We start from the raw sequence: 25,000 nt of genomic DNA on the forward strand, positions 1-25,000 counted from the left end.
CTGGGTTGGTTTGTATGTTTGTGTGTGTGTGTGTGTGTGTGTGTGTGTGTGTGTGTGTGTGTGTGTGTGTGTGTGTGTGTGTGTGTGTGTGTGTTTATCTGAGTTCCTTGTTTGTTTGATTTTCTTTATATTCTTTTTTTTTTTTGGTTGATTGTGTTTGTTTTTGTGGTTGATTTTTTTTTTTGGTTTATTATATTTGTGTTTGTTTGTGTTTGTTTATTCTGTCCGTTTTGTTTGTTTTAGTTGTTTGTTTTCCATCATCATCAATACCCTTATCATTTTGACTGTCAATTTTATCTTCTTATCTTTTTCTCTTCGTGTCGTTATTGTTTTTTTTTTTTTTTTTTAATTCTTCAATGCACTTTTTTCGTTCATTCACGTTCGTTTCCTTTCTTTTTGTTTTCTTATGCATGACCTAATTTGACCTCTGGCTGATGAAATGATGTGGCTTTTGAATCCTTCTGACATTAATTTCTCTCTCTCTCTCTCTCTCTCTCTCTCTCTCTCTCTCTCTCTCTCTCTCTCTCTCTCTCTCTCTCTATCTCTCTCTCTCTCTCACTTTCACTTTCACTTTCCACGGTAACCTCACGTAATCAAAGTAGCGCACACCTGAGCTCTGATTTACCTTCTCTTTTACCCGCTCGGCTTAATTTCTTGTGCAAATGGAAATGAAGAAGTTCGCCCTCATAATTGTGGCCGAGACCTGAAAGACGTATTTTTCTCCGCCTCTCTGAAATTCGGCTGCAATTTGCGATGAAAAATATGCGAAAGTGACATGAAAAGAAGATGTGGGTAGCGAACTCGTCATCTCATTTGCTCTCGCCCCGTGACGCGTGTGTGTGTGTGTGTGTGCGTGCGCGCCTCTCTCTGTTAGATTCATATATGCATCAATGTGTATGTGTCCGTGTGCGTGTAATCCGTCAGCGTCACACGACCACTAACTAGCCCAAATTCCTCATATAAATAGCTTTCACTCAATATAAGCGGCTTTCAATCCAAATGGCTCTCTCATATTTTTTTCTCTGTACGTGTCGAGGTAAATGGGTGAATGTATCGCCTTATCTATCATGTATATCCATCGTCTCACTATTTCCCTCCCTTTCTGTGCATCGGTATGTTTCCGTTAGTTTGTCGTTCGCTTACATCATCATGATGAAGATGGAAATGTCGCTGTGTTTCTTTCTGTGTTTAGTTGACTGGTTGACTGACTGACGGACTGACTGACTGACTGGTGAAGTTACGTTGGCTATCCTTTGCTTACACTATCTTTGTCTGGCTGAAAAACTGACTGGCTGACTGACTGACTGACTGACTGACTGACTGACTGGCTGACTGACTGGCTGACTGTCTGGCTGGTAGGTCACGCTGGCTATTTCTTGCTTACACTGTGTCTGTGTCTCGCTGTGTGTCTCCCTTCCAGGCTTTAACTCCCTTGCAGGTCATCGCACTCTGACAATAACACACACACACACACACACACACACACACACACACACACACGCACCCACACACACAACGATAGGCTCGAATATACACGGTTAGTCAGATACACAATCACGCAGGTAGACAGACAGACAGACGGACAGATAGACAGACAGGCACAGAATCCTCCTCCCAGAGAATTCGAACTCGAACACACCTGAGTTTACACGTGGCTGAGTGGCCCAAGTTTACCTTTGAGCGTGAGGCGAGGCAGGAGAGCGGTGGAGCCTCAGACAAGTAAACCCACCCACCTGTGTATACCTGTCCGCCGCCCAACTCTCCGACACTCTACCGCCTCACCTGCCCACCACACACACCTGTACTCCACCGCCTCACCTGCCCACTACACACACCTGTACACCGCCACCTTACCTGCCCACCACACACACCTATACACCATCACCTCACCTGCCCACCACACACACCTATACTCCACCACCACCTCCTGCCTTGCCCAACACACCTGTGGGAGTCTATTTTTAGTCTCTACTGTTTTGTGTTGTTTTGTTGTTGTTTTATCGACTTTTTTTTAGTGGGTTTTTTCTTCTCACGTTCTTGATTTCTTTTATTATGTGTGGTTTTGAATGTTTTGTTGGTGTTCTGTTTGTACGTGTTTGTTTTCGGAGGATTGGCGGGGTATGTGTATGTGTTTCCAGAGAGTTAGCAAGTTCAGAAGAGCAGTCAGCGTGGAAATATCGATAGAAGATAGAAAGAGAGGCAACATTGCGGTGGGTGTTTATGTGAATTTGTGTGTTGATTTATTGTAGTGGCGATAGTGGTAGTAGCAGTAGTAGCAGTAGAAGCAGTAGAACCTAACCAAGCCAAACCAAACCTCACCTTAACGTAACCCAACGAAACTTAACCAGACATGACATAACCTAACCAAATCTAACTTAACCTAACCAAACAAAACATAACCAAACCTAACCTAACCAAACAAACCTATCAAAACCTAACCAAACAAAACATAACCAAACCTAACCTAACCAAACAAACCTATCAAAACCTCACCTAACATAACCTCACCAAACCTAACCAAACCAAACCTAGCCTCACCTCCACCCACCTAACTTAACCTAACTTAACCTAACCAAACAAAACAATCAAACCTCACCTCGCCTAACCTAACCTAACCAAACAAACCTATCAAAACCTCACCTAACATAACCTCACTAAACCTAACCAAACCAAACCTAGCCTCACCTCCATCCACCTAACGCCAACAAACACCACACAAACGATCAATGCATGTATATATAACGAATCAGGGCAAACACGTGTGAAATATATATGCGACGCGACTACCAGAACGCATATACCGGCCCGCTGTTGAGTGCCCGGGCGTCGTTCTCATTTTATAACGTGCAGCCCAGCGGTAGTGTGCGTGTGTGTGTGTGTGTGTGTGTGTGTGTGTGTGTGTGTGTGTGCGTGTGCGGTTTGCATATCAATCGTGTCAATGTACCGCGCTCATATTTATTTATCGCTTTTAATGCCTCCGTTTGATACTTTTTGTCGCATCGTAAAAATAAATAAAAATAAAGAACAAAAAAGTCGAAACACAAAAGATTAAAAAACAAACAAACACATTAATAGCCAAAGACATTACGCTTTATTATCATTTTTATTCGAGCCGGCGATCTAAAAACGTTTTATTTGCCCGAGATTCAATTTGGCAATATTTCCGGCGGAGATTATGGCAGATTATGACTCGCTGGAAGGGGAAGTGGAATGGCCGGGGAGTGCATGTCTATTGGTCCACTTTAATCCACTTCTCCACTTTTAGTTATATTTAGGCTCGTATCTGTTAGTGTTTATTTCTTTTTTTATTGTTCTGTGTATTATTTTTTTTTTTTTGTATTTTCACCTATTCAATATTTTCTCCTATTCGTGTCTGTCATGTTCAAACTTTAATTCACCTCTCCACTTTTAGCTTTATTTAGGTTCGTATCTATTAGTGTTAGTTATATTTTTGTTGTTTTTATTGACGTTTTTTGTGTTTTTCCTTCTGTTTTTTTCGCTTTTTTACATATGTTTATTTACGTGTGTTCTACGTTTCCCATGATCCAATTTTAGTAAGTATTTTCCTTTAGTATTTTATTTTATTGTATTGTATCTTAATTTCGCTTTTTTTCTACATTATTTTCAAGGTTTCTGTCTTTTTCTTCCACTTTGTCAATCTTTTTTCCTGCTATTCGTGTGTTTTTTCGACGCATTTCTTGATTGCTTATATTTTTCTACCCCATTTCCATATCGTCATTAATCAACCTAACGACGCAGCAGCTATACTCCCTTGCGTCATCATCGTTCTGTTTCATCGGCACTCTCTTTAATTACTCGCCTTTCACCATTTCCATAACTGCACCCATTCAGCGTCCATAACTTTTTCTTCGTTTCACTCTTGTGCCAGAGAGGTGAAGGACGAGCGAGATGATGGTTGAATAGGTATTAATTAGTTCAAGGTTGTGTTTTTGCTTTTATGACTGAACCAGGTTAATCAAAGGTGTGTACAAGGGGTTCCAATTCCTTCTCTCTATGAGTCTCCACTTGCCCTGAACTCCGACATTAATCCCTTCATATATATACAGCAACGCAACAACAAAAACATCAACAACAACGCCGCAGAAGCAATACCAACAACGCAGATAATAATAACAGTAAGAATAAAAAGTAACAATAATAACAGAAACACAGTAACAGTAAAAACGAACGAGAAAAACAGAGAAGAACAGTTCGACTCTTAACCATTTGAACGGACATTGCCTCTTCCTCTTCCTCCTCCTCCTCTTCTCTTCCCTTCGCTTCCCTTCCTTTCTCCCCTCCTCTTTACCCAATGAAAACAAGAGAAATGAAACGTAGCATATTCGTCTTAAGTTTGTAGCAAAATACCGCGAGGAAGTTGATCAAGAGGAGAAGGAGGAGGAGGAGGAAGAGAAGACGAAGTGGAGGAGGAGATGACAAAGAAGGAAGGGAAGCGGAAGTAAGAGGGAAGAGAAAGAGCAAGAATAGTTAGTAGGGTAAGATAGAAGAGGAGGAGGAGTTTTAGTAGTAGTAGTAGTAGTAGTAGTAGTAGTAGTAGTAGTAAATATATTCTCATCACAATCCTCACCATCGTCAACACAATCACCATCCTCCTCCTCCTCCTCTCTACCATCATCTTTTTCATCATCATCATCATTACTAACGTCAAGATTTCCACTTCATCAACTCTATTCAAATCTCTCTCCAGTAACCTTCAACATTTTCCTCCTACCATTTTTTCTCCTTTTCATCCTATCTTTTTTCCTCCTCGTCCTCGTCCTCCTCCTCCTCCTCCTTCTCCTGCTCCAACATTTAACTTAATCTTAATTCTCGGGTAACCTTGGAACCATTTTTTATTACTTTTTTATTAGTTTTTCCCTCCTTTTTTAATCTTTTTCCCGAGCCCGTTAAGAAGGGAGTGTGTCAAGGTGTTTATTTTCCGCTTTTTTTCCGACATTTTTTCTCTCAAGTTCAAGCTCCGAGATTATTAATTTGTGTCCTTGTCGCGGAGCCTTTAATTTCCAGGGCAAGGCTGAGGGACGAGAGAGAGAGAGAGAGAGAGAGAGAGAGAGAGAAAATAATGTGTGTGTGTGTGTCTGTGTGTGTGTGTGTGTGTGTGTGTGTGTGTGTGTGTGTGAGTGCGTATGCGTGAAATCCAAGCTCAGGGGATTGTAATGTATTTCCGCTTGAGTCCTCGCAACACACACACACACACACACACACACACACACACACACACACACACACACACACACACACACACACACACACACACACACACACACACACACACACACACACGCAAAAGCAGATTGATAAGAACAACAGCAGCAGTAGGATTAGTAGTAGTAGTAGTAGTAATAGTAGTAGTAGTAGTAGTAGTAGTAATAGTGGTAATAGCGACTTCATTAATAACCATCTGCTCCTAATTACATATCTCTAATTATCTCGTTATTATCACACTATTAATGTCTTATCGCCGCTGTTGACATATTATTCTTGTTGTCTAATTCCTCTCGACATTATCTCGTACGAAAATAACCTCCCTTAACTTGTTCGGTTAATTTGTCATCGCCCCCCATTAAACCCTAACGAATGGGAGTCCTTATCGTGTTCCATATATTCCACGATGCCCATTTTAGTTTTTATTAGTTCGTATTTGTTAGTATTTTAGTTTATTGTATTTTGTCTTATTTTAGTGTTTTATTTTTCGTTTATTATTTATTTTTCTTTGTTTCTTTCTGTTTTCTCAAGTGGTTCATATTTCTAATCTTTTCTTTGTATTTTAGTATTTTATTTTTCGTTTATTATCTATATTTTCTTTGTTTCTTGCTGTTTTCTCACGTGGTCCATATTTCTATACTTTTATGTGTATTTCAGTATTTTATTTTTCGTTTATTATTTTATTTCTTTGTTTCTTTCTGTTTTCTCATGTGGTTCATATTTCTATACTTTCCTGCGTGTCTGTCTGTCTCTCTGTTCGGCGCGTGTTAATCTGTTTTGGCGCGCACCTGTTTTCAGCTCACCTGCCCTCCTTTCGGCTTTCACGATGTAATCTCCTTTGTCTTGTACGTACTTGATTTTTCCTCCTCCCTGTAACCTATGAACTATTATTTTATTCGGGACTATTTTTATCATCGCCCGTTTTGAATTTATTAAAAGTACGGTATATTTTTTTTACATTTTTTTTTTTCTTCGTTATTTGCTTTGATTTCATCTCGTATCAGTTTTTTTTTTATATACATTCTCACATTAATTTTACATTTTTATACATTTTTATAGTTATACATATTTTTATTTATACATTTTATTTTATTTTTGTTCATACATCTTATTTTATATTCTATACATTTATACATTTCATACATTTCAGTTTAATTACACTTGTATATTATTTTTATACATTTTGCATACATTCAAGATATTTTTTTTTATCGCCATCATCACAAAGTTACAAAGAGCACTGCATATTATTTCTACAACCTAAGTAATTTTTCCTTTTTTTACTACACATCGTCGTTTTCCTGGTAAACTAACATCCATCACGTAAAACTAATCTCTATCACATAATATTCAAGCTAAGTCAGTCGTCACTTTTTAAAATCTAATACAAACTTTTTTAAACAGATTTTTCACCCTTTTCCTTTAGTTCCCCTCGGCACTCCAGGTTTAAATGCTCTTGTTTGCTCTGTTTTGTTTATTCCACTTTTACAGCCATCTCTGTCTCTATTTCTCGTGTATATTTTGCTTTTATGATCCCGAAATATCTCTCTGTTATGACTCTTTAGGTTCATGAATGCAAAGACTTAAATGCAATAAAGTGCTCGCGAGGGTGTGAGTGTAAGTCCTGTTCAGCTCTCTCCCCCTCGCACGTGTTTTGTTTGCTGTGTTAATTCTCATTCTCTTCCTCTTTTGTCACGTTAATATTAGATGACTCGCTGGATAAACCTCCTTGCCTGCTAAATCGTCTCGCTTGTTACTTCTGACTGTTCTTTTCTTGCTTTTATTTGTTGCTCATTTCTTGTTCTTTCGTTTTTTTCTCGTGTGTGTTGTTTTTTATTAGTTTCAGTTTCGTTTTACATTTCTTCTTGTTTCCTCTACTTCTCTATCCCTGTTTTTATTTGTGGTGTTGTTATTACTTTCCTTTTCATACCTCAAATTCTTTTCCCTCGTTTTTTGGTGTGTTCTTTATTATTACTTCCCGTGTACTATTTTTTTTTATTATCTTCATTTCCTCTTCTTTCATCTACTTCTCTTTTCCGTTTTTATTTGTGTTGTTGTTTTTGTTATTTTCCGTTTCGTCCTACATTTCCTTTTCATTCCTCTACTTCTTTTTCCTCGTTTTTTGGGTGTGTTCTTTATTATTACTTACCGTGTACTATTCTTTTCTTCTATTACTTGCTGTTCATTGCCTTCCTTTACTGCTTTGTCGTGTTTTTGTTAATCAGTTTCTTTTCGTTTATTTTTGTTCAGTTCCTCCTCGCTCTCGGCCTCCTCCTGCTCTTTCTCCTCCGTTGTTAGTCCTCAGCGTTCGCAGCTACTTATCTTACTTACTTGCTGTTCATCGCCTTCCTTTACTGACTTAGTGTATCTTTCTTTTGTTAATTAGTTTCTTTTTGTGCAGTTCCTCTTCTCGGTCTTGGCCACCTGCTCCTCCTCCTCCTCCTCCTCCTTTGCTATTCCTCAGCGTTCGCAGCTACGTATTCTTCTTACTTGCTGTTCATCGCCTTCTTTAACTGACTTATCTTTCTTTTGTTAATTAGTTTCCTCGGTCTCGGCCTCCTGCTCTTCCTCCTCTTCTGTTATTCCTCCCAGTTCGCAGATACTTACTCCTCGTTCCGCGGTGTTCCTTTGTCTAGCTGCTTTTCCCACGCTTTCAAGTAACTCAATTTATCGCCTCTCAAGTCTATGTTTATTTCTCCCTCGCACTCCCCGTCCCACCCTCTCCGCCGCTTCCTCTCGCTTAGTCTTTGTTGCGCCGGTTCTTTAGCTTCCAAAGTCACGTTCAGGCGAGTCAAAGGGAAACTATTAGACACTCGCTTTGTGGAGGGAGCGGCGGCCTTCCTGGCATATGTTTACCCGGCCATCGCGTCGGAGAGCCACGCAGCTGTACCGTCGGGCGCTGTGTGTCTGCCTTTCATCTCCGGTAACTCATCAGCATCGTCGGGGCTCGTCTTTCGTCTCTCTCGTCACCGCGGCACTCAATTTTCGACGCCGCGTGCATGGAGGCAACTTTTCCTACGTGTGTTTTATGTTGGTGATGCGTTAGTTCGAAGTTATGACACGTGGTTGTTGTTGTGATGGAGGAGGGGGGATAGAGGGTTTGGGTGCATGGTGAGGGAAGTGAAGGTAGATTTTTTGCGTGTGTTTTGTGTTCGTAATGAGTTAGTGTTTGTTGATGGGGGGGATAGAGGGCTTGTGTTTCGTGTTCGTATTGAGTTAGTGTGATGTTATGATCCGTATTTGTGATGGAGGAGGGGGGATAGAGGGTGTTGGGTGCATGGTGAGGGAAGTGAAGGTAGGTTTTTTGCTTGTGTTTTGTGTTCGTAATGAGTTAATGTGATGTTATGATCCGTGTTTGTTGATGGAGGGGACAGAGGGGGTTCGGTGCAAAGTGTGGCAAAGTGCAGGTAGATTTTTCCCTTGTGTTTTGTGTTCGTAATGAGTTAGTGTGATGTTATACCGCGAAGAAGTTAATCAAGAGGAAGAAGAGGAGGAGGAGGAAAAGAAAACGAAGTGGAGGAGGAGATGACGAAGAAGAAAGGGAAACAGAAGTAAGAGGGAAGAGTAAGAGTAAGAATAGTTAGTAGGGTAAGATAGAAGAGGAGGAGGAAGAGGAACAACATGAACAATAATAAGTTGGAAGAGGAGGAGCTTTAGAAGTAGTAGTAGTAGTAGTAGTAGTAACACAGAGGGCTTGGGTGCAAAGTGTGGTGAAGTGAAGGTAGTTTTTCCCGTCTATTTTGTGTTCGTCTGAAGGTTTAATACATGTGTGGAAATGGAGGATAGTGTGGCAGAGATAAGGTTATTTTTCCCACCTGGTGTTTTTTTGTTTGTTTTTTTGTTTGTTTTTTTGTGTGTGTGTTGGTAGTGAGTTAGTCTGAAGGCGGAATACGTGGGAGGGGAAGGGATCAAAGTTTGGCGGAGTGAAGGTTATTTTTCCGCCTATGTTTTGTGTTGGTAATAATTTCAGGTGATATTCTCAAACATTCCGGCTTAAGGGTATTATTATAACATCTTCATACGCCCTTAGTTAACGTGTGCCTTCCTTACTCCCTCCCTCCCTCCCTCTCTCACTATTTACTCCTCGTTTGTTCTCCATTTTCTCCCTTCTATCCGTTATCCATTCATTCGCTCCTCACTTTCTACTTTTTCTCCTTACTCATTATTTTGTTCCTATATGTCTACTTTTTCCTCCTTTCTCCATTCCTTTGTTCCTATATGTCTACTTTTTCCTCCTTTCTCCATTACTTTGTTCCTATATGTCTACTTTTTCCTCCTTTCTCGATTCCTTTGTTCCTATATGTCTACTTTTTCCTCCTTTCTCGATTCCTTTGTTCCTATATGTCTACTTTTTCCTCCTTTCTCGATTCCTTTGTTCCTATATGTCTACTTTTTCCTCCTTTCTCCATTACTTTGTTCCTATATGTCTACTTTTTCCTCCTTTCTTCATTACTTTGTTCCTATATGTCTACTTTTTCCTCCTTTCTCCATTCCTTTGTTCCTGTATGTCTACTTTTTCCTCCTTTCTCCATTCCTTTGTTCCTGTATGTCTACTTTTTCCTCCTTTCTCCATTCCTTTGTTCCTGTATGTCTACTTTTTCCTCCTTTCTCCATTACTTTGTTTCTATATGTCTACTTTTTCCTCCTTTCTCCATTACTTTGTTCCTATATGTCTACTTTTTCCTCCTTTCTCCATTCCTTTGTTCCTATATGTCTACTTTTTCCTCCTTTCTCCATTCCTTTGTTCCTATATGTCTACTTTTTCCTCCTTTCGCCATTCCTTTGTTCCTATATGTCTACTTTTTCCTCCTTTCTCCATTACTTTGTTCCTATATGTCTACTTTTTCCTCCTTACTTATTACTTTGTTCCTATATGTCTACTTTTCCTCTTTTGTCCTCCACCTTCTCCCTTTTACCGTTTCTCCATTCATTCGTTCCTCACTTTTTATTTTTCCTCCTCACTCATTACTGTGTTCCTATATGTCTACTTTTTCTTCCTTTGTCCTCCACCTTCTCCCTGTTGTCGTTTCTCCATTCCTTCGTCCGTTTGTTCCTTTCCTCAATTCTTTCTCTCCCTCTTCGCATCCTTTCTCCCTTTTGTCCTCCCTTATCACCATCGAGGTATATCCTGAGAGGGTACAAAAGCTCACATTCTTAAACATTTTTCAAACTCACATACCAGATAAGGCTTTCGTTGGAGTTTTAAGCATTTCCATGGGTAGGTTTGTGACCCTGGTGGCAGTCTGACCCTTCCTCTGCATACCATGAATCTAAACAAACTCTCATCAGGACCCGATTAATTTCCTTTTTGGCCTCTGGAAATAGTTGATGAGAGGCGGAAGCGTCTGAGAAGGTTATAATGTGAGTGGGAAAGGGAAGTTTTATGACCCTGGTGGTAGTTTGTCCCTTCTTCCGTACCATGAACCAAAACAAACTCTCATCAGAACTCTATTAATCTCTTTTTTGGCCTTTGGAAATAGTTGATGGAAGTCTTATGACCCTGGTGGTAGTTTGTCCCTTCTTCCGTACCATGAACCTAAACAAACACTCATCAGAACTCTATTAATCTCTTTTTTGGCCTTTGGAAATAGTTGATGTGAGGGGGAGGCATCTGAGAAAGTTATGAGTTGCTGAGGGAAGTTTTATGACCCTGGTGGTAGCTTGACCCTTCTTCCGTACCATGAACCTAAACAAACACTCATCAGAACTCTATTAATCTCTTTTTTTGGCCTTTGGAAATAGTTGATGTGAGGGGGAAGCGTCACAGAAAGTCATAACGTGTGTGGGAAAAGGAAGTTTTATGACCCTGGTGGTAGCTTGACTCTTCCTCTGTAACATGAATCTAAAATAACACTCATCAGGACCCGATTAATCTCCCTTTTGCCCTTCAAAAATAGCTGTTATGAGGGGCGGAAGCGTCGGAGAAAGCTATATCACTTGCGTTGGAGAGGAGTTAGGCACAAGGTGTAGTGGATCCGGTATCCCCCTTTGCACCTGAGCACCACTAATTAAGAAGTCCATTTTGCATGCTCGGTGCGTTGAAACACTCCTCGGCAACCACACGCACTCAGGCGAACTCGACTTGCAACACAATCTCCGAAGTGCGCCGAGTTCGAGTGCTACAGCCAGCTCGGCAGTGGGGGCTTCAGGTCACTTGGCGGGGCTGGGGATCGCGTGTCCGAGGCGAGCATTGTGCGGTGGTGCCCCTCAAGGCATCGACTCCAGCGTGTGTGTTTTCCGGGTCAAGGGTGGCAGGTGTTGTGTTACGTGGGTGTGGGGGGGGGGGGTAGTGGGGGGAGGGATATGTGTGTAGGGGAGAGGGGGAGGAATATGTGTGTAGGGGAGAGGGGGGTAGGTATGTGTGTGTGTGTGTGTGGGTGTGGGTGTGTGTGTGTGTGTGTGTGTGTTTGTTTGTTTTAGGTGATTGCTTACAGTACAAACCAAACATTAAACAAAAAAATACAACAATAACAAAAACATTTCCCACTACTACTACTACTTCTACTACTACTACTAAGACTAATACTACTACTACTACTACTACTACTGCCACCACCACCACCACTACTACTACTACTACTACTACTACTACTACCACCACTAACACTATTACCAACTCCCGCCCACTAACTCACGTCTCACTTTCCCTTTCAGATCATCAAATCCCATCGCCATGTTGCTCTCCGCCTTGGCTACACTGCTCGTACCTGTGCTGGCGGCAGGTGAGTAATTAAAGGAGGAGGAGGAGGAAGAGGAGGAGGACGAGGAAGAGGAGGAGGAGGAGGAGGGAAAGGAGGAAGAGGTGATGGTGCTTTAAGGCTTCTAATTTCTTCACTTTTCTTCTTCTTTTGTTTATCGTTTTGAAATTTCTTTTGTTTTGTTTTTAATGTAGTTTGTGTGTTTGTTTGTTAGTGTTCGGTTTATTTCCAGTGAGTATTTGTTTGGTTTTTACTTTCACCCCTTTCTTTTGTTTTGTTGTGTGTGTGTGTGTGTGTGTGTGTGTGTGTGTGTGTGTGTGTGTGTGGTTTGAGGAGGGTATGAAAGAAGAGATTTGTGTGTGTACGTGTGTGTGTTTGTGTGTGTATATTGTTTTTCCTATCGTACAATAAAAAAAATCCTCTGTCAGTCTCCTTAACCTCAGAATAGACGTAACAATAGTATTCATGTTATCAGCTATACCAGATAAGAAAAAGTCCAGGTGTATCTTTTTCCACTCCTTCTACTCCATCCTTGCTACTTCAGTTTGTGTCAATCTTCTATTCTCCGTCCGATGCAGAAATGGCAGAAATAATGAAGAACAGAGAGAGAGAGAGAGAGAGAGAGAGAGAGAGAGAGAGAGAGAGAGAGAGAGTGAGTGAGTGAGTGAGAGAGGGAAGTGTGAACATCGATAGTTAAAGAAAGAAAGGGAGAAATAAAGAAAGATTGTGAAGGAGGCGAATGGAAGAGGAGGAGAGAGAGAGAGAGGTAGTGAAGGGTGCTTAGAAAAGAGAGGAAGATTGAATGACACACACGAAGGGAAAGCGGGGGAGAGAAATAGAGAAAGAGAAAGGCAATGTAGAAAATATGAGAAAGGGAAGTGAGAGAGAGAGAGAGAGAGAGAGAGAGAGAGAATGTAAAGAGATTGTGTGAGAAAGAAAAACACCAAGGGAAAACACACACACACACACACACACACACACACACACACACACACACACACACACACACACACACACACACACACACACACACACACACACACACACACACACAATACGTTTCACCACAGCATTCCGCCAATAAAGCCACTCCCATAAACAGTAACAGCCCCACAAGTCACACGCATACAAGGAGAGAGGGACGATAAGGTAAACCAACAAAAAGAAGCACAGAAAATACACCCACAAAAATAATAATGATAGTAATAAAAGGAGAATATGGAGGAGAGTAAGGGAAAGGTAACATAGATTAACCTAGCGAAAACTTGTCTAATTTAGCAGTCTTACCTAATCTAATCTAATAACTAAACTAATCTTAAACCTAATCTAATATAAACCAGAAAATGTTTGTCAGTTTCATGTACTTTATTTTCTGGCTTTAACATAACTAAACCAATCTTAATCCTATCGTAACTTTGCCTAACCTACTCTAACCTTACAATATCTAGCTTAGGTTTACATAATTTGATCTAAACTAACCAAACCGATCATAACCAATGCTAGCACACCCTTCTCTAACCCAGTTTAACCTCACCAAATAAAATCTAACCAAACTAAACATATTTCAAACCTAGCATAGCCTTCCCAAGCCTAATCTAACACAACCAAACCAAACCTAACTAAACCTAATCCAACCTGGCATAGCATTCCCCTAACCTATGCTAACTCAGCCAAACAAAACCATATCTTTCCAAACCTAACCTATCCTAAAGCAGAGATAATACACCCTAACAATTAACAATGAAAGTACCACGAAAATTAGCCGAACTAAATCAATATCACATAAAAACAGTATCACATAAAAACAATGTCACATAAAAACAATGTCACATAAAAACAATGTCACATAAAAACAATGTCACATAAAAACAATGTCACATAAACAATATCACATAAAAACAATATCACATAAAAATAATGTCACACAAAAACAATGTCACATAAATAATATCACATAAAAACAATATCACAAAATAATGTCACACAAAAACAATGTCACACATAAACAATATAAAATAAAAGCAATGTCACATAAAAACAGTATCACATAAAAACAATGTCACACAAAAACAATGTCACACAAAAACAATGTCACACAAAAACAATGTCACACAAAAACAATATCACAAAAACAATATCACATGAAAACAGTATCACATAAAAACAATGTCACACAAAAACAATAAAAGTAAAAAAAAAAAAGTAGGAGAGAGGAATTCGTGCCAACAGTTATCAGTACACATAAAAATAAAAAATAAATAAATAAATAAATAAATAAAATATACAAACCGGTACACTTCGGAAATGCAAAACTTTACTACAACAGAACAACAACAACAATACTCGGGAAACAAAAGAAATAATAACCGTATCATCGAGGAGTGGCGGACACAAAGGGAGAGGGAAAAAAGGGAGGGGAAAAAAGGGAGGTTAGTAATATTGAGATGGACGCAACGCAGCCAAGAGGAGGAGGAGGAGGAGGAAGGAAGGAAGGAAGGAAGATGAGAAATAGCTGGCGAAAGGACAAGGAAAAGTAGGTTAAAAAGGAAGGAAAAGGAGGAGGAAAAAAGAGTTTGAAACGGAAGAAGAAAAAGAAGAAGAAGAACAACAACAACAACAACATCAATTCAATAAAGAAGAAAACAAGAACGAAAACAAGAAAAAAAAAGGAAAGATTGTAGTAGGAAGAAGAGATGACGTAGAAATAAGATCAGCAGAAATATGAGGAGGAGGAGGAATCGTCGTCGTCAGAGGAGGAGGAGGAGGAAGAGGAGGAAGAGGAGAAATGGTTGTTTACGTGTGTGATGACCAAACGTTTTCCTCTGAGTGCGGTGATGGGCTCCTCTTCATCATTCTTGCCGATAGCAGATTACAGGAGGAGGAGGAGGAGGAGGAGGACGGGTAGCCGGCGGAAGGACGAGGAAATGTATTAGAAAAGGAAGAAAACGGAGGAAGACGAGGAGGAGTAGGTGGTTGAAACGGAAAAAGAACAACAACAACAACAACAACAACAACAACAACAACAACAGAACAAAAGGACATAAGAACGTAAGGAGTCTGTAAGATGCTCCTGTGAACCTAACCCCACCTACCCTCACTATCCATGAATTTTATATAATCTATTTTTAATGTGTCTATCATATTGGCACTCACAACATGACTGCCAAGCCTGTTCCACTCATCGACCACTCTGTTGGTGAATCAGTTTTTGCTAATGTCCTTTTTGAATCTGAATTTATCCATTTTAAACCCATTACTACGTGTCCTACCCGGTTCTCTTACCATCAGAATCTCATTATATTACCCTTATTAAAGCCCTTCACCCATTTATAAACTTCAGTCAAGTCTCCTCGCACCCTTCGCCTGTCTAGGGAATGCAAGTTTAATTGTTCAAGTCTTTTCTCATATAGCAAGTTTCTTAACCCGTGAATCATCTTTGTCGTCCTCCTCTGTACAGATTATAACATTTTAAAGAAGAAGAAGATGAAGAAGAGGAAGAAGAAGAAGAAGAAGAAGAAGAAGAAGGAGAAGAAGGAACTTATTTAAATGAGGAAAAGTAGATAGAAAGATTGAGATATAGATAGGTATATAGATTATAACTTTTTGAAGAAGAAGAAGAAGAAGAAGAAAAATAAAAAAGCAAAAAAAATATAGAAGGAATGATTATATTAGGAGACGAAACAAGAGCAAGAGCATAGGTAATAGGAGGAGGAGGAGGAGGAGGAGGAGGAGGAGGAGCAGCGCAATGACAGAGTGGAAATGAGACAGCGACGCAACACCCGCTGATACGGAAACACAAACGTCGAGTGTGTTGCAAAATTACGAGAATCGTGTTGCGTGCGTCCCCTTCTCCCTCCTTCCTTCCGACCTTCCTTCCTTCCTTCATTAGTTTATTCTGTCCCTCTTTCATCGCTTTCATCTATCCTTTATTCCCTCCTTCATTAGCTGTCCTCCCTTCTCTTCCCTTCCCTTCCCTTCCCTTCCCTTCCCTTTCCTTCCCTTCTCTTCCCTTCCTTTATTCTCTTCTCTTTCTCCGTCTTGTCTCCATTCATTCTGGTTTGTTTGTGTTTCCGCCTTCTCCTCCTCCTCCTCCTCCTCCTCCTCCTCCTCCTCCTCCTCCTCTCTCTCCTCCTCTATCTCTCTCCTCCACCTCTTCGTCTTCCTCTTCCATTACTCTAATTTGGTTTTACGTTTTACATCCTCTTCTTCCTCCTCTTTTTCTTCCTCCACTCCTCCATTTCTTCTGTCCCTCCTCTCTCGTTTCCCATTCTTTCCTCTCCTCCGTTTCCCGCTCATTTCCTCTCCCCATCTTCGCAGAATCTTTCCGAGTTGAGTTTCTTTCCTTCCTTCTTTTCTTCCTCCTTCCTGAACCGGCTCTCTGTTATTTTTCTTTTCTGTTTTCTTTCTTTTTGTCTTCGTTTGTTTCCTCTCTTCCCCTCATGGGTTTAGATCTCACCTCTCCTTTCTTTTCTTCTTCCTTTCTTTCTTCCTTCATTCCTTCAGTCTTTCTTTACCTTCTTTCCTTCCATCCTTCCTTTCTTTTCTTTCTCCCTTCCTTCCACCCCTTTCCACATCCTTTTCTCACTTTTGTCTCTTCTCCCCCTTCCCCCTTTCTTCCTTCCTTCGCCTCCCCTCCTTCCTTCCTTCCTTCCTTCCTTCCTTCCTTCCTCTTTTTTTATCTCCCTTCCTTCCCTCCTTTCTAACATACATCAACTTTCTTACTTCAATCTTTTTTTCATCTTCTTTCCTTCCTTCCTCCCTTCTTTCCTTCTTCCCTCCTTCCTTCCTTCCTTCCTCTTTCTTTTTTATCACCCTTCCTTCCCTCCTTTCTAACATACATCAACTTTCTTACTTCAGTCTTTTTTATCTTCTTTCCTTCCTTCCTTCCTTCCTTCCTTCCTTTCTTCTCCTTTCATTCACCCACCCATCCATCCTTCATTCTTTCCTTCTTCCTTCCTTATATCCCGTCCAGCATCTTTCCAATATCTTCTGTCTTTTTCCATCCATCTCCCATCCTTCCTTCCTTCCTTCCCTCCCTCCCTCCTTCCTCTCCTCGGGCCGCGCTTTCCACAAAATATATCGGCGCGGCGCTCCTCGCAGTGCTCAGAATGGCTCCTAAAGTGGGTTAAAGGTTGATAAAGGAAGAGTTATGAGTGCTCGGAGAAGGATTAGACCCCAAGTTCGCATAAATGGTTTGATTCTCCTTTTTTATGTGTGTGTGCGTGTGTTTGTGTGCATGGGTGAGTGTTTTTTTTAATGTTTTGAAGAGTTTTATTGTTGTTGTTGTTTAGGTTTGTGTAGTGTAATGTTTTGTTTTGTTTTGTCTCTTGTTGTTTTGTTTTGTTTGTTTTTTCGAGTCTGTTTTTTAAATGTGTTTGTTTGGGGGGTTTGTTGTTTTTCTTTATCCTTTTTGTTTGTTTGTTTGTTAGGCTCTCTTCTCTGTGTCTCTGTTTGTCACGGTCTGTTTGTTTTGTATATTTTTTCGGGTTTTTTGTATTTTTTCTTTTTTGTTTGGTTCTGTGTTTGTTACTCTGTTTTCTCTCTGTTTACTCTTCTTGTTTGTTGGTCTTTGTTTACCTTCGTCTCTGTCTTCCGGTCTGTTTGTATGAATGTATATCTGTCTGTCTGTATATATGTCTTTTTCTGTCTTTCCGTTACTCTCTCTCTCTCTCTCTCTCTCTCTCTCTCTCTCTCTCTCTCTCTCTCTCTCTCTCTCTCTCTCTCTCTCTCTCTCTCTCTCTCTCTCTCTCTCAATGGAAAAAAAAAGCATAGAGTTAAAAAAGATCTGAGGACAATTACCTAAAGCTCTGTGTCAAAAAGAAATACTAGAAGCTTTGTTATGTTTATTGAATCTCTCAGTCACCAACAAAAACAACAGCATTTTCCCGATTATAAACAGGTGACCCGCTCGCTCTCTTTAGCTACCTGTCTTTTTTATTTACCTTTTTTTCTTGTTATTTTTCTTGCAGCTTTATAATTTATTTTTTTCTTTGTCGTATATTGTTTATTCTGTTTTCTTTTTTTTTCTTTTTTTTTCTCCTCATGTCTAGATTTACATCATCATCATCATCATCATCATCATTATTTATCAGTTTATCTTCTATTTTTCTTCCTTTCGTTCTCCTCTTCTCCTTTCCTTCCTCTTTCTATTAGTGCCACTCCCCTTTTGCAGCCTTCCCTTCCTACCCTTCATTACCCACTTCCCCTTCCTTTCCCTTCCCCTTTCCTCCCCTTCTCATTCCCTTTCCCTTCCCCATCCCTCCCCTTTCGCCTCCCCTTCCTCTTCCTATTCTTGCCACTCTCCCCTTTTGCAGCCTTCCCTTCCTACCCTCCATTACCCCCTTCCCCTCCCTTTCCCTTCCCCTTCCCTCCCCTTCTCATTCCTTCTCCCTTCCCCATCCCTCCCTCTTCCTATTCTAGCTACTCTCCCTTTTCCGTTTTCCTCTCTCCCTTCCAAACCTCCCTTCCCTTTTTCGCCTCACTTCCCCTTTAATTTTCCTCTTCTTTCCCTTCATTCCCCCTTCCCTCCCTTTTCCCTCCACTCTCCCTTCCCTTTTCCTCTCCTTTCCCTTTATTCCCCCTTCCCCTTCCGTCTTCCTTCCCTTAATCTTCCCTCCCCCCCTTCATTTCCCATTTCTTCCCCCTTCCCCCGCACACTCCCTCCTTCCTTCCCATTTCAACTTCCTACCGTGTCCTTGTTTCCCATTTCCCTTTAAACAGCTCCCATTACTCTCCGTCTCCCTCTTTCCCGTCACCCACATTCCTTCCCTTTAACTAACCCTATCTCCCCCTTCCTCCCCCTCCCCTTCCTTTCCTCATCTCCCCTCCTCCCTCAGTATGTTCCCTCCCTCCATTTTCCTTTCTCTAATTTGAATGTGGTACTGTCCCCTCTAATACTGTTCTCTCTCTCTCTCTCTCTCTCTCTCTCTCTCTCTCTCTCTCTCTCCCCTTTTCTCTTATTTAGGTTCTGATTTAATTGAACTTCAGGTAAAGCTACAGGTAATATTTTTTTTCTTTTCTTTCTTTCCCTTCTTCACATCTATTATCCTCCTGCACCTCCTCCTCCTCCTCCTCCTCCAACTTCTCCTCCTCCTTCTTTTTCTCTATTTCTTCCGGCCTTTCTCTATCGTTATTTATGCCTCCCATTCTTCCTCTTTCACTCTTTCTTTTCTTTCTTCCTTTCTTACGCCCTGGAATGAATGGAGTGAGCGAGAAGGCAAAATCACACACTACCCCTTCCTTCTGAGCTCTCCGTCTCACTAACTCTCTCTCTCTCTCTCTCTCTCTCTCTCTCTCTCTCTCTCTTCTTACGATCAAGTTCGCCTTTGAAGCAATTTTTCATCTTCAAATTCCATTACTGTTAACCTCTTCCTCCTCCTCCTCCTCCTCCTCCTCCTCCTCCTCCTCCTCCTCCTCCTCCTTCTCTTCTTTCGTCATGTCTTCCTCCATCATCTGTCCTCTTTCCGTTTCCGTTCCTCTCATTATTATCAGTTATCCTCCTCTTCCTCTTCCTCCTCCTCCTCCTCCTCCTCCTCCTGTGACAGTCATATATCTGTTTTGAGATCGTAGTTTTTCTTTTTTTTGCTTGTCTGTCATTTTCTTTTCCCCTTGCTTGTGATATTTTTTTTCTTTTCCTTCTTTTTTTTTCTTTTCCTCTTTCACTTCGTTTCTGTGTCACGTACTCCTGTGTGTGTGTGTGTGTGTGTGTGTGTGTGTGTGTGTGTGTGTGTGTGTGTGTGTGTGTGTTTGCCATGTAAGTCTTTCATATCCATTTCAATTTCACGTCTTTTTCGTTAAGTTCCTCCTCTGTCTTCCCCTCTCTTCCTCCTCCTTCTCCTCCTCCTCCTCCTACTCTTTCTCCTCCTCCTACTCCTTCTTGTCGTTCTTCCCGCGGACAGAGAATCATTATTGTTATTGCTCTTGGTCGTTTTAGTGTGTGTGTGTGTGTGTGTGTGTGTGTGTGTGTGTGTGTGTGTGCGAGAAATGTTACGATGTTCCTGATCTATTTTTTTCCTTTCCTTTATTTTTTATTCACATTTATGATACCCACGACGAGAGAGAGAGAGAGAGAGAGAGAGAGAGAGATCAACAACACTTTCTCACACCACCCTCATCACGCACTCGTCATCGCCGTCACCGTCATCGTCGTAATGGTTCTAACGTTGGAGAGAGTTTCATAATTCATCGGCTTGTTTGAACGATAAATTGCTACACGGGGACGCCATTAGCCTGAACGATGGCAAGTGTTTCTGAATATTTACTTATGAGACTAAACGGCCGTGGAATCCTCTCTCTCTCTCTCTCTCTCTCTCTCTCTCTCTCTCTCTCTCTCTCTCTCTCTCTCTCTCTCTCTCTCTCTCTCTCTCTCTCTCTCATGTGTTTTCCTCTTCCTCCCTGTCATCCTTTCCTCTTTTTCTCTCTATTTTCTTCTTCTTTACTAACTATCCTCCTCATTATATCTTCATCTCTTCTTTCTTCTTCTCTCACTACTTAACTTTTCTTGTCCCTTCATCTTTTCTTTGCCTCTTTCTTTCCTTCCTTCCGTCTTTCCTTCCTCATTATTCTTTGTTTCTTTTCCTCATTTCTTTCTCCCTCTTCTTCGTTCCTTCCTATTTTCATCTTTCCTTTCCTCCCATTCCTTTTTTTCTCCTCCTTTTCTCTTCTCTACTTGACTTTCTTCTTATCCCTTCATCTTTTCTTTGCCTCTTTCCTTCCTTCCTTCCTTTCTTTCTCATTATTCTTTGCTTCTTTTCCTCATTTCTTTCTCCCGCTTCTTCGTTCCTTCCTATTTCCATCTTTCCTTTCCTCCCGTTTCTATTTTCCTCCTTTTTCTCTTCCTCCTCTTCCTTTCGCCTTCGTCTGTGTGTTACTTCTTTTTCCCCTCTTTTTTTTCTTTGTATATATTCTTAATTCTCTGTTTCTTCTTCTTTTACGACCTCTCCTGTGTATCTCATCTGTGTGTGTGTGTGTGTGTGTTTAAGGAATCTTACGTTCGTGTGATTCTTAACAGGTATATGAGAGAGAGAGAGAGAGAGAGAGAGAGAGAGAGAGAGAGAGAGTGTTTGGGTATATTCCATAACGCTTTAAATATTTCACACACACACACACACACACACACACACACACACACACACACACACACACAGAAGCCGCCGGGCGTGAAGGTGCGTGATTAATCGTGTGAAGAAGTAGGAGGAGGAGGAGGAGGAAAGTTATGATGATCCCTACGAGTTGGTCAATTGATAGGAGCGAGCGAGCGAGAGAGAGAGAGAGAGAGAGAGAGAGAGAGAGAGAGCGTGACTAAGCCTCATCTCTCACTTTATGGAGAATGACCTCACGTATATGATAGTCTCTCTCTCTCTCTCTCTCTCTCTCTCTCTCTCTCCCCCCCTCCTCCTCTCGACCCTTTAGGAGAGGTTCGGGGTAATCGAGAAGAGCCGGCGCGATTGTTCCAACATTTTTGTAAATTTACTCGGCATAATGAGAGCATTAGTTTCCCGGATAAATGCCCCGGGGAGACCACTTCGGCATCGACAAATGCTTCACAATGAGCAGACAATGGCCGAGGAGGTGCTGGAGGAGGAGGAATAGGAGGGAGAAGGAGGAGGAGGAGGAGGAGAAGAAGAGGAGGAAGAGGAGAAGGGAGCGACGTAAGAAGATGAGGAGGAGTATGGCAGGGGGGAGGGAGGGAACAGTAGAAGATATAAAAGGAGGAGGAGGAAGAGGAAGAGGGAGAGGGAAAGGAGAGGGAGGAGGAGGGAGTGTAGATATAAGATGAGGAGATTGGTGGGGTAGCGTAGGAAGGGAGGGAAGAGAAGATATAAAAAGAGGAGGAGGAGGAAGAAGAAGTGGAGGAACAGTAGAAAAGAAGGAAAGAAAAGATGGTTAGTAGAAAGAAGAGGCATAAGAGAGAGGGAAGGATTGGATGAAAAGTCTAAGAGAGAACATAAAATAAGAAGTAAGAGGAGAAGGAGGTGAAAATAAGTAGGAATAAAAGGAAGGATAAAAAGGAAAGGGAGGATTGGAGGAAGAGAGAAAAGAAGGATTAGAAAGAGCGATTAGTAGGAAGAAGACGAGGAATAGAGGGAAAGGAGGATTCGAAGGAGGGAGAAAGCGAGGAAGTTAATAAAGGAGGAGAAAAAGGGTGTCATATGAGTAGGAGGAAGAGAAAGAATAGAGTGAAGGGAAGATTGGAGGAATGAAGCAGGTGACGTAGGCTGAAAGATAAAGAAGAGGAGGAGGAGGACGAGGAGGTGAGGAAGACACAGAATAAGAAGAGAAGGGAGGAGGAGGAGGAGGAGGAGGTATTGTTGTGAGAAAATTATGATGATGAAGATGGTGAGGAAGAGGAATGAAGAAAAAGACCACAATGAAAGGACAGAGACGGCGAAAGATGAAGAAAGAGGAGGAAGAGGAGGAAGAAGACGACTCGGAAAAGATGTTAGGGAGATGCTGAAAGAGAGAAGGAAGAGGATAGAGACAGAGGCAAAGGAAGGAAGAAAGAAAATCAGGAAGAGAGGAAGGAGGAAGAGTGGAGAGAGGGCGATGAAAGACGACAAGTTGGAGGAGGAGGAAGAGGAGCAGGGGGAGGAGGAGGAGGAGGGGAAGGAAAATGAGGAGGTAGGAGGAGCAGGTGTGAAGAGATGAAGATGAAGATTAGGAGGCGAAGGAGGAGGAGGAGGAAGAGGAGGAGGTGGAGTAGGAGGCGGAGGAGGGGGAGGAGGGCCAAAAATATGAGAAATGAGAGGTAAGATGAGAGAGAGAGAGAGAGAGAGAGAGAGAGAGAGAGAGAGAGAGAGAGAGAGAGAGAGAGAAGTGGGGAAGGAGAGTGGATAAAGGAGGTATAAAAGAGAGAAAAGAAAATCAATAATGTGGAGAAGAAGGAAAAGGAGGAAGAGGGAGAGAATAGAGGAGAAAGAATGATAATTACCTTAGTTCCACGAGAGAGAGAGAGATTTTCCTTCAGGGGTGAACTCGCGGGCTTGGCATCGTTGCTTGAGTGACTGTCCGCGCCGCTCACTGGCTGTAGTTTTCCATGACATAGCCACTGGTAGCCTGGTTACATTTAGTCCCAGGGCTTTCTCTGCCTCTGTGGTGGATAGTGGAGTGTTTCCCATGTGGTATTGGTATGTTGGATATCGTCTCCCAAGGTGCAGGACTTTACATTTTTCTTCACTGAATTGTAGCAGCCACTTTTTGTTCCATTCCTGCAGCTTGGTGAGGTCTGACTGTAGGAAATCCGCATCCCAGGGGTTAAAATCAACACTATTGTTATATAAATGTAGTTGTTCTTATACTCGCTCTTCATTATGGCTATTTATTAGTTGGATTCTTTTTAGGAGCAGCGAGTAGCGGGCTTTTTTTTATTAATGTTTACTTTTTTGTGCCCTTGAGCTGTCTCCTTTGCTGTAAAAAAAAAAAAAAAAAAAAATAATAAACATATTTCAGGATTAATGACAACATGATGAAAGAAATGAGAGACTTCTTGTCATGTTTACGTTAAGGCTCCGGAGCATCACTCCATATTATGACTAAGCCAGGCCTAAAAATATACCAAGAAATCTTACAGTTAATGAGTTAATGTTAACGAATGACATTGTGTACACTGTAGCCTAGCCTTTTGTTGTGGTAAAAAGTATTGTAAAAAAAAAGTCTACCTTTAACAGTCGCTTCAGCCGCTTGACATTGTCCGTTTACGTGCAGCTCCGACTTAGTTTTGTTATGAATGTCGTTTCATATGTATTTATAATAGTTCACAAGCCACATACTTATCAGTAAAGATATTATTGCATTAGTTTTTATCGGTGCAATTTGTTACCTTACAATTCAAAAAGGGTTTAGGTAGGATTACAAAGTCAATTTTAAGCGCGTTAGAACAAGTTAAGAGTTGGCCAATGCGCGCGCAGCACCATCACCCAAGCAATGATGCCAAGTCCGCGAGTCCATCTTTGAAGGCTTAGGCTCGCCAGGTCCGACTATAAGAAAAAAAGTAGAAGACAGACGCAGAAATAGAGAAGGGAAGAAAGAGACAAAGAAAACAGAAAGCATGAGAGAAAGAAGGGTGGAAAGAAGGAAAGAAAGAAGGAAGAAAGAAAACAAAAAAGGAAAGAAAGTGGTTACGAAAGATAGAAAGAGGAAAGAAGGAAGAAAATAAGGAAAGAAAAAAGTGAGAAAGAAAACAAAAGAACAAGGAAAGAAAGAGATAAAGAAAAAAGGAAAGAAAAAACAAAAAACAAAATAAGAAAGAAAGAAAAGAAAAGAATACGGGAAGAAAGAAAGAAGAAAAGCACCAACGAAATGAAGACAAAACGGAGAAGAGAGAAAGTTAGAAGAGCAATGAGTTCGTGTGAGAGAGATTGAAGGAAGAAAAAGAAAAAGAAGAAAAAGAAGAAGAAAAAGAAGAAGAAAAAGAAGAAGAAGAAGAGGAGAAGGAGGAGAAGGATGAAGAGGAGGAAAAAGTATTAGAGGAGGATGAGGAGAAAGAGGAAGAATGAAAGCAAGGAAAACCAGGTTACTATCCATTCCAAAGGCTACATTGAGGCAACCACCTTCACCAGTGTTGTAATCAATGCCCCAAGTCGACCCTTTCTGCCCGACGAGAATAGATCAGCAGGGGATACTCTTGTGTTTTATGTGTAATGGGACTGAACGCTCAATATACAGCAGGAGCAGGAGGAGGAGGAGGAAGAGGAGAGAGAGAGAAGAGGAGGAGGAGGATGGCTGAGTACGAAGGAAGGTTAAAGCGAGGTTGTGGCTTGGATATGTCAGGTTAATGTGGGTGTTCTTCCTCGAATATCCTTATGAGAGGGGGACTGAAGCACGCAAAGGAGGAACAGGAGGAGGAGGAAGACGGCGAGGAGGTGAAGGGGGAGGAGAAGGACGAGTAGGAGGAAGAGGTAGGCAGAAAGTGAAGGGATTGGGTCCAGGGGCAAGGAATTTTAATGCGGCCGTGTTCCTTTCATTGCTTCTTTTATTTCTGTCTTGTCGCGTGAGGAGGAGGAGGAGGAGAAGAAGAAGAAGAAGAAGAAGAAGAAGGAGAAGAAGAAGAAGAAGAGGCAGGAGGAGGAGGAGGAGGAGGA

The 25,000-nt window shown here is 41.3% G+C and overlaps 1 protein-coding gene across 7 annotated transcripts in view; it reads left to right on the top strand.

Annotated features, from left to right (window-relative positions):
* Positions 1–25,000, top strand: part of LOC126996070 (zwei Ig domain protein zig-8-like) — a 231,462-nt gene that overhangs the window by 125,665 nt on the left and 80,797 nt on the right. For all 7 annotated transcript variants that reach the window (XR_007750904.1, XR_007750900.1, XR_007750903.1 and 4 more), the window contains one exon: positions 11,878–11,945. Coding sequence is in view for 2 of the 7 variants with exons in the window: in XM_050856140.1 (XP_050712097.1) it covers positions 11,897–11,945 (49 nt within the window). In the remaining 5 variants the exon portion in view is untranslated. The remainder of the gene's footprint in view (positions 1–11,877; positions 11,946–25,000) is intronic.

The sequence above is a fragment of the Eriocheir sinensis genome, chromosome 9, assembly GCF_024679095.1.
Source record: "Eriocheir sinensis breed Jianghai 21 chromosome 9, ASM2467909v1, whole genome shotgun sequence".
Classification (NCBI taxonomy): domain Eukaryota; kingdom Metazoa; phylum Arthropoda; class Malacostraca; order Decapoda; family Varunidae; genus Eriocheir; species Eriocheir sinensis.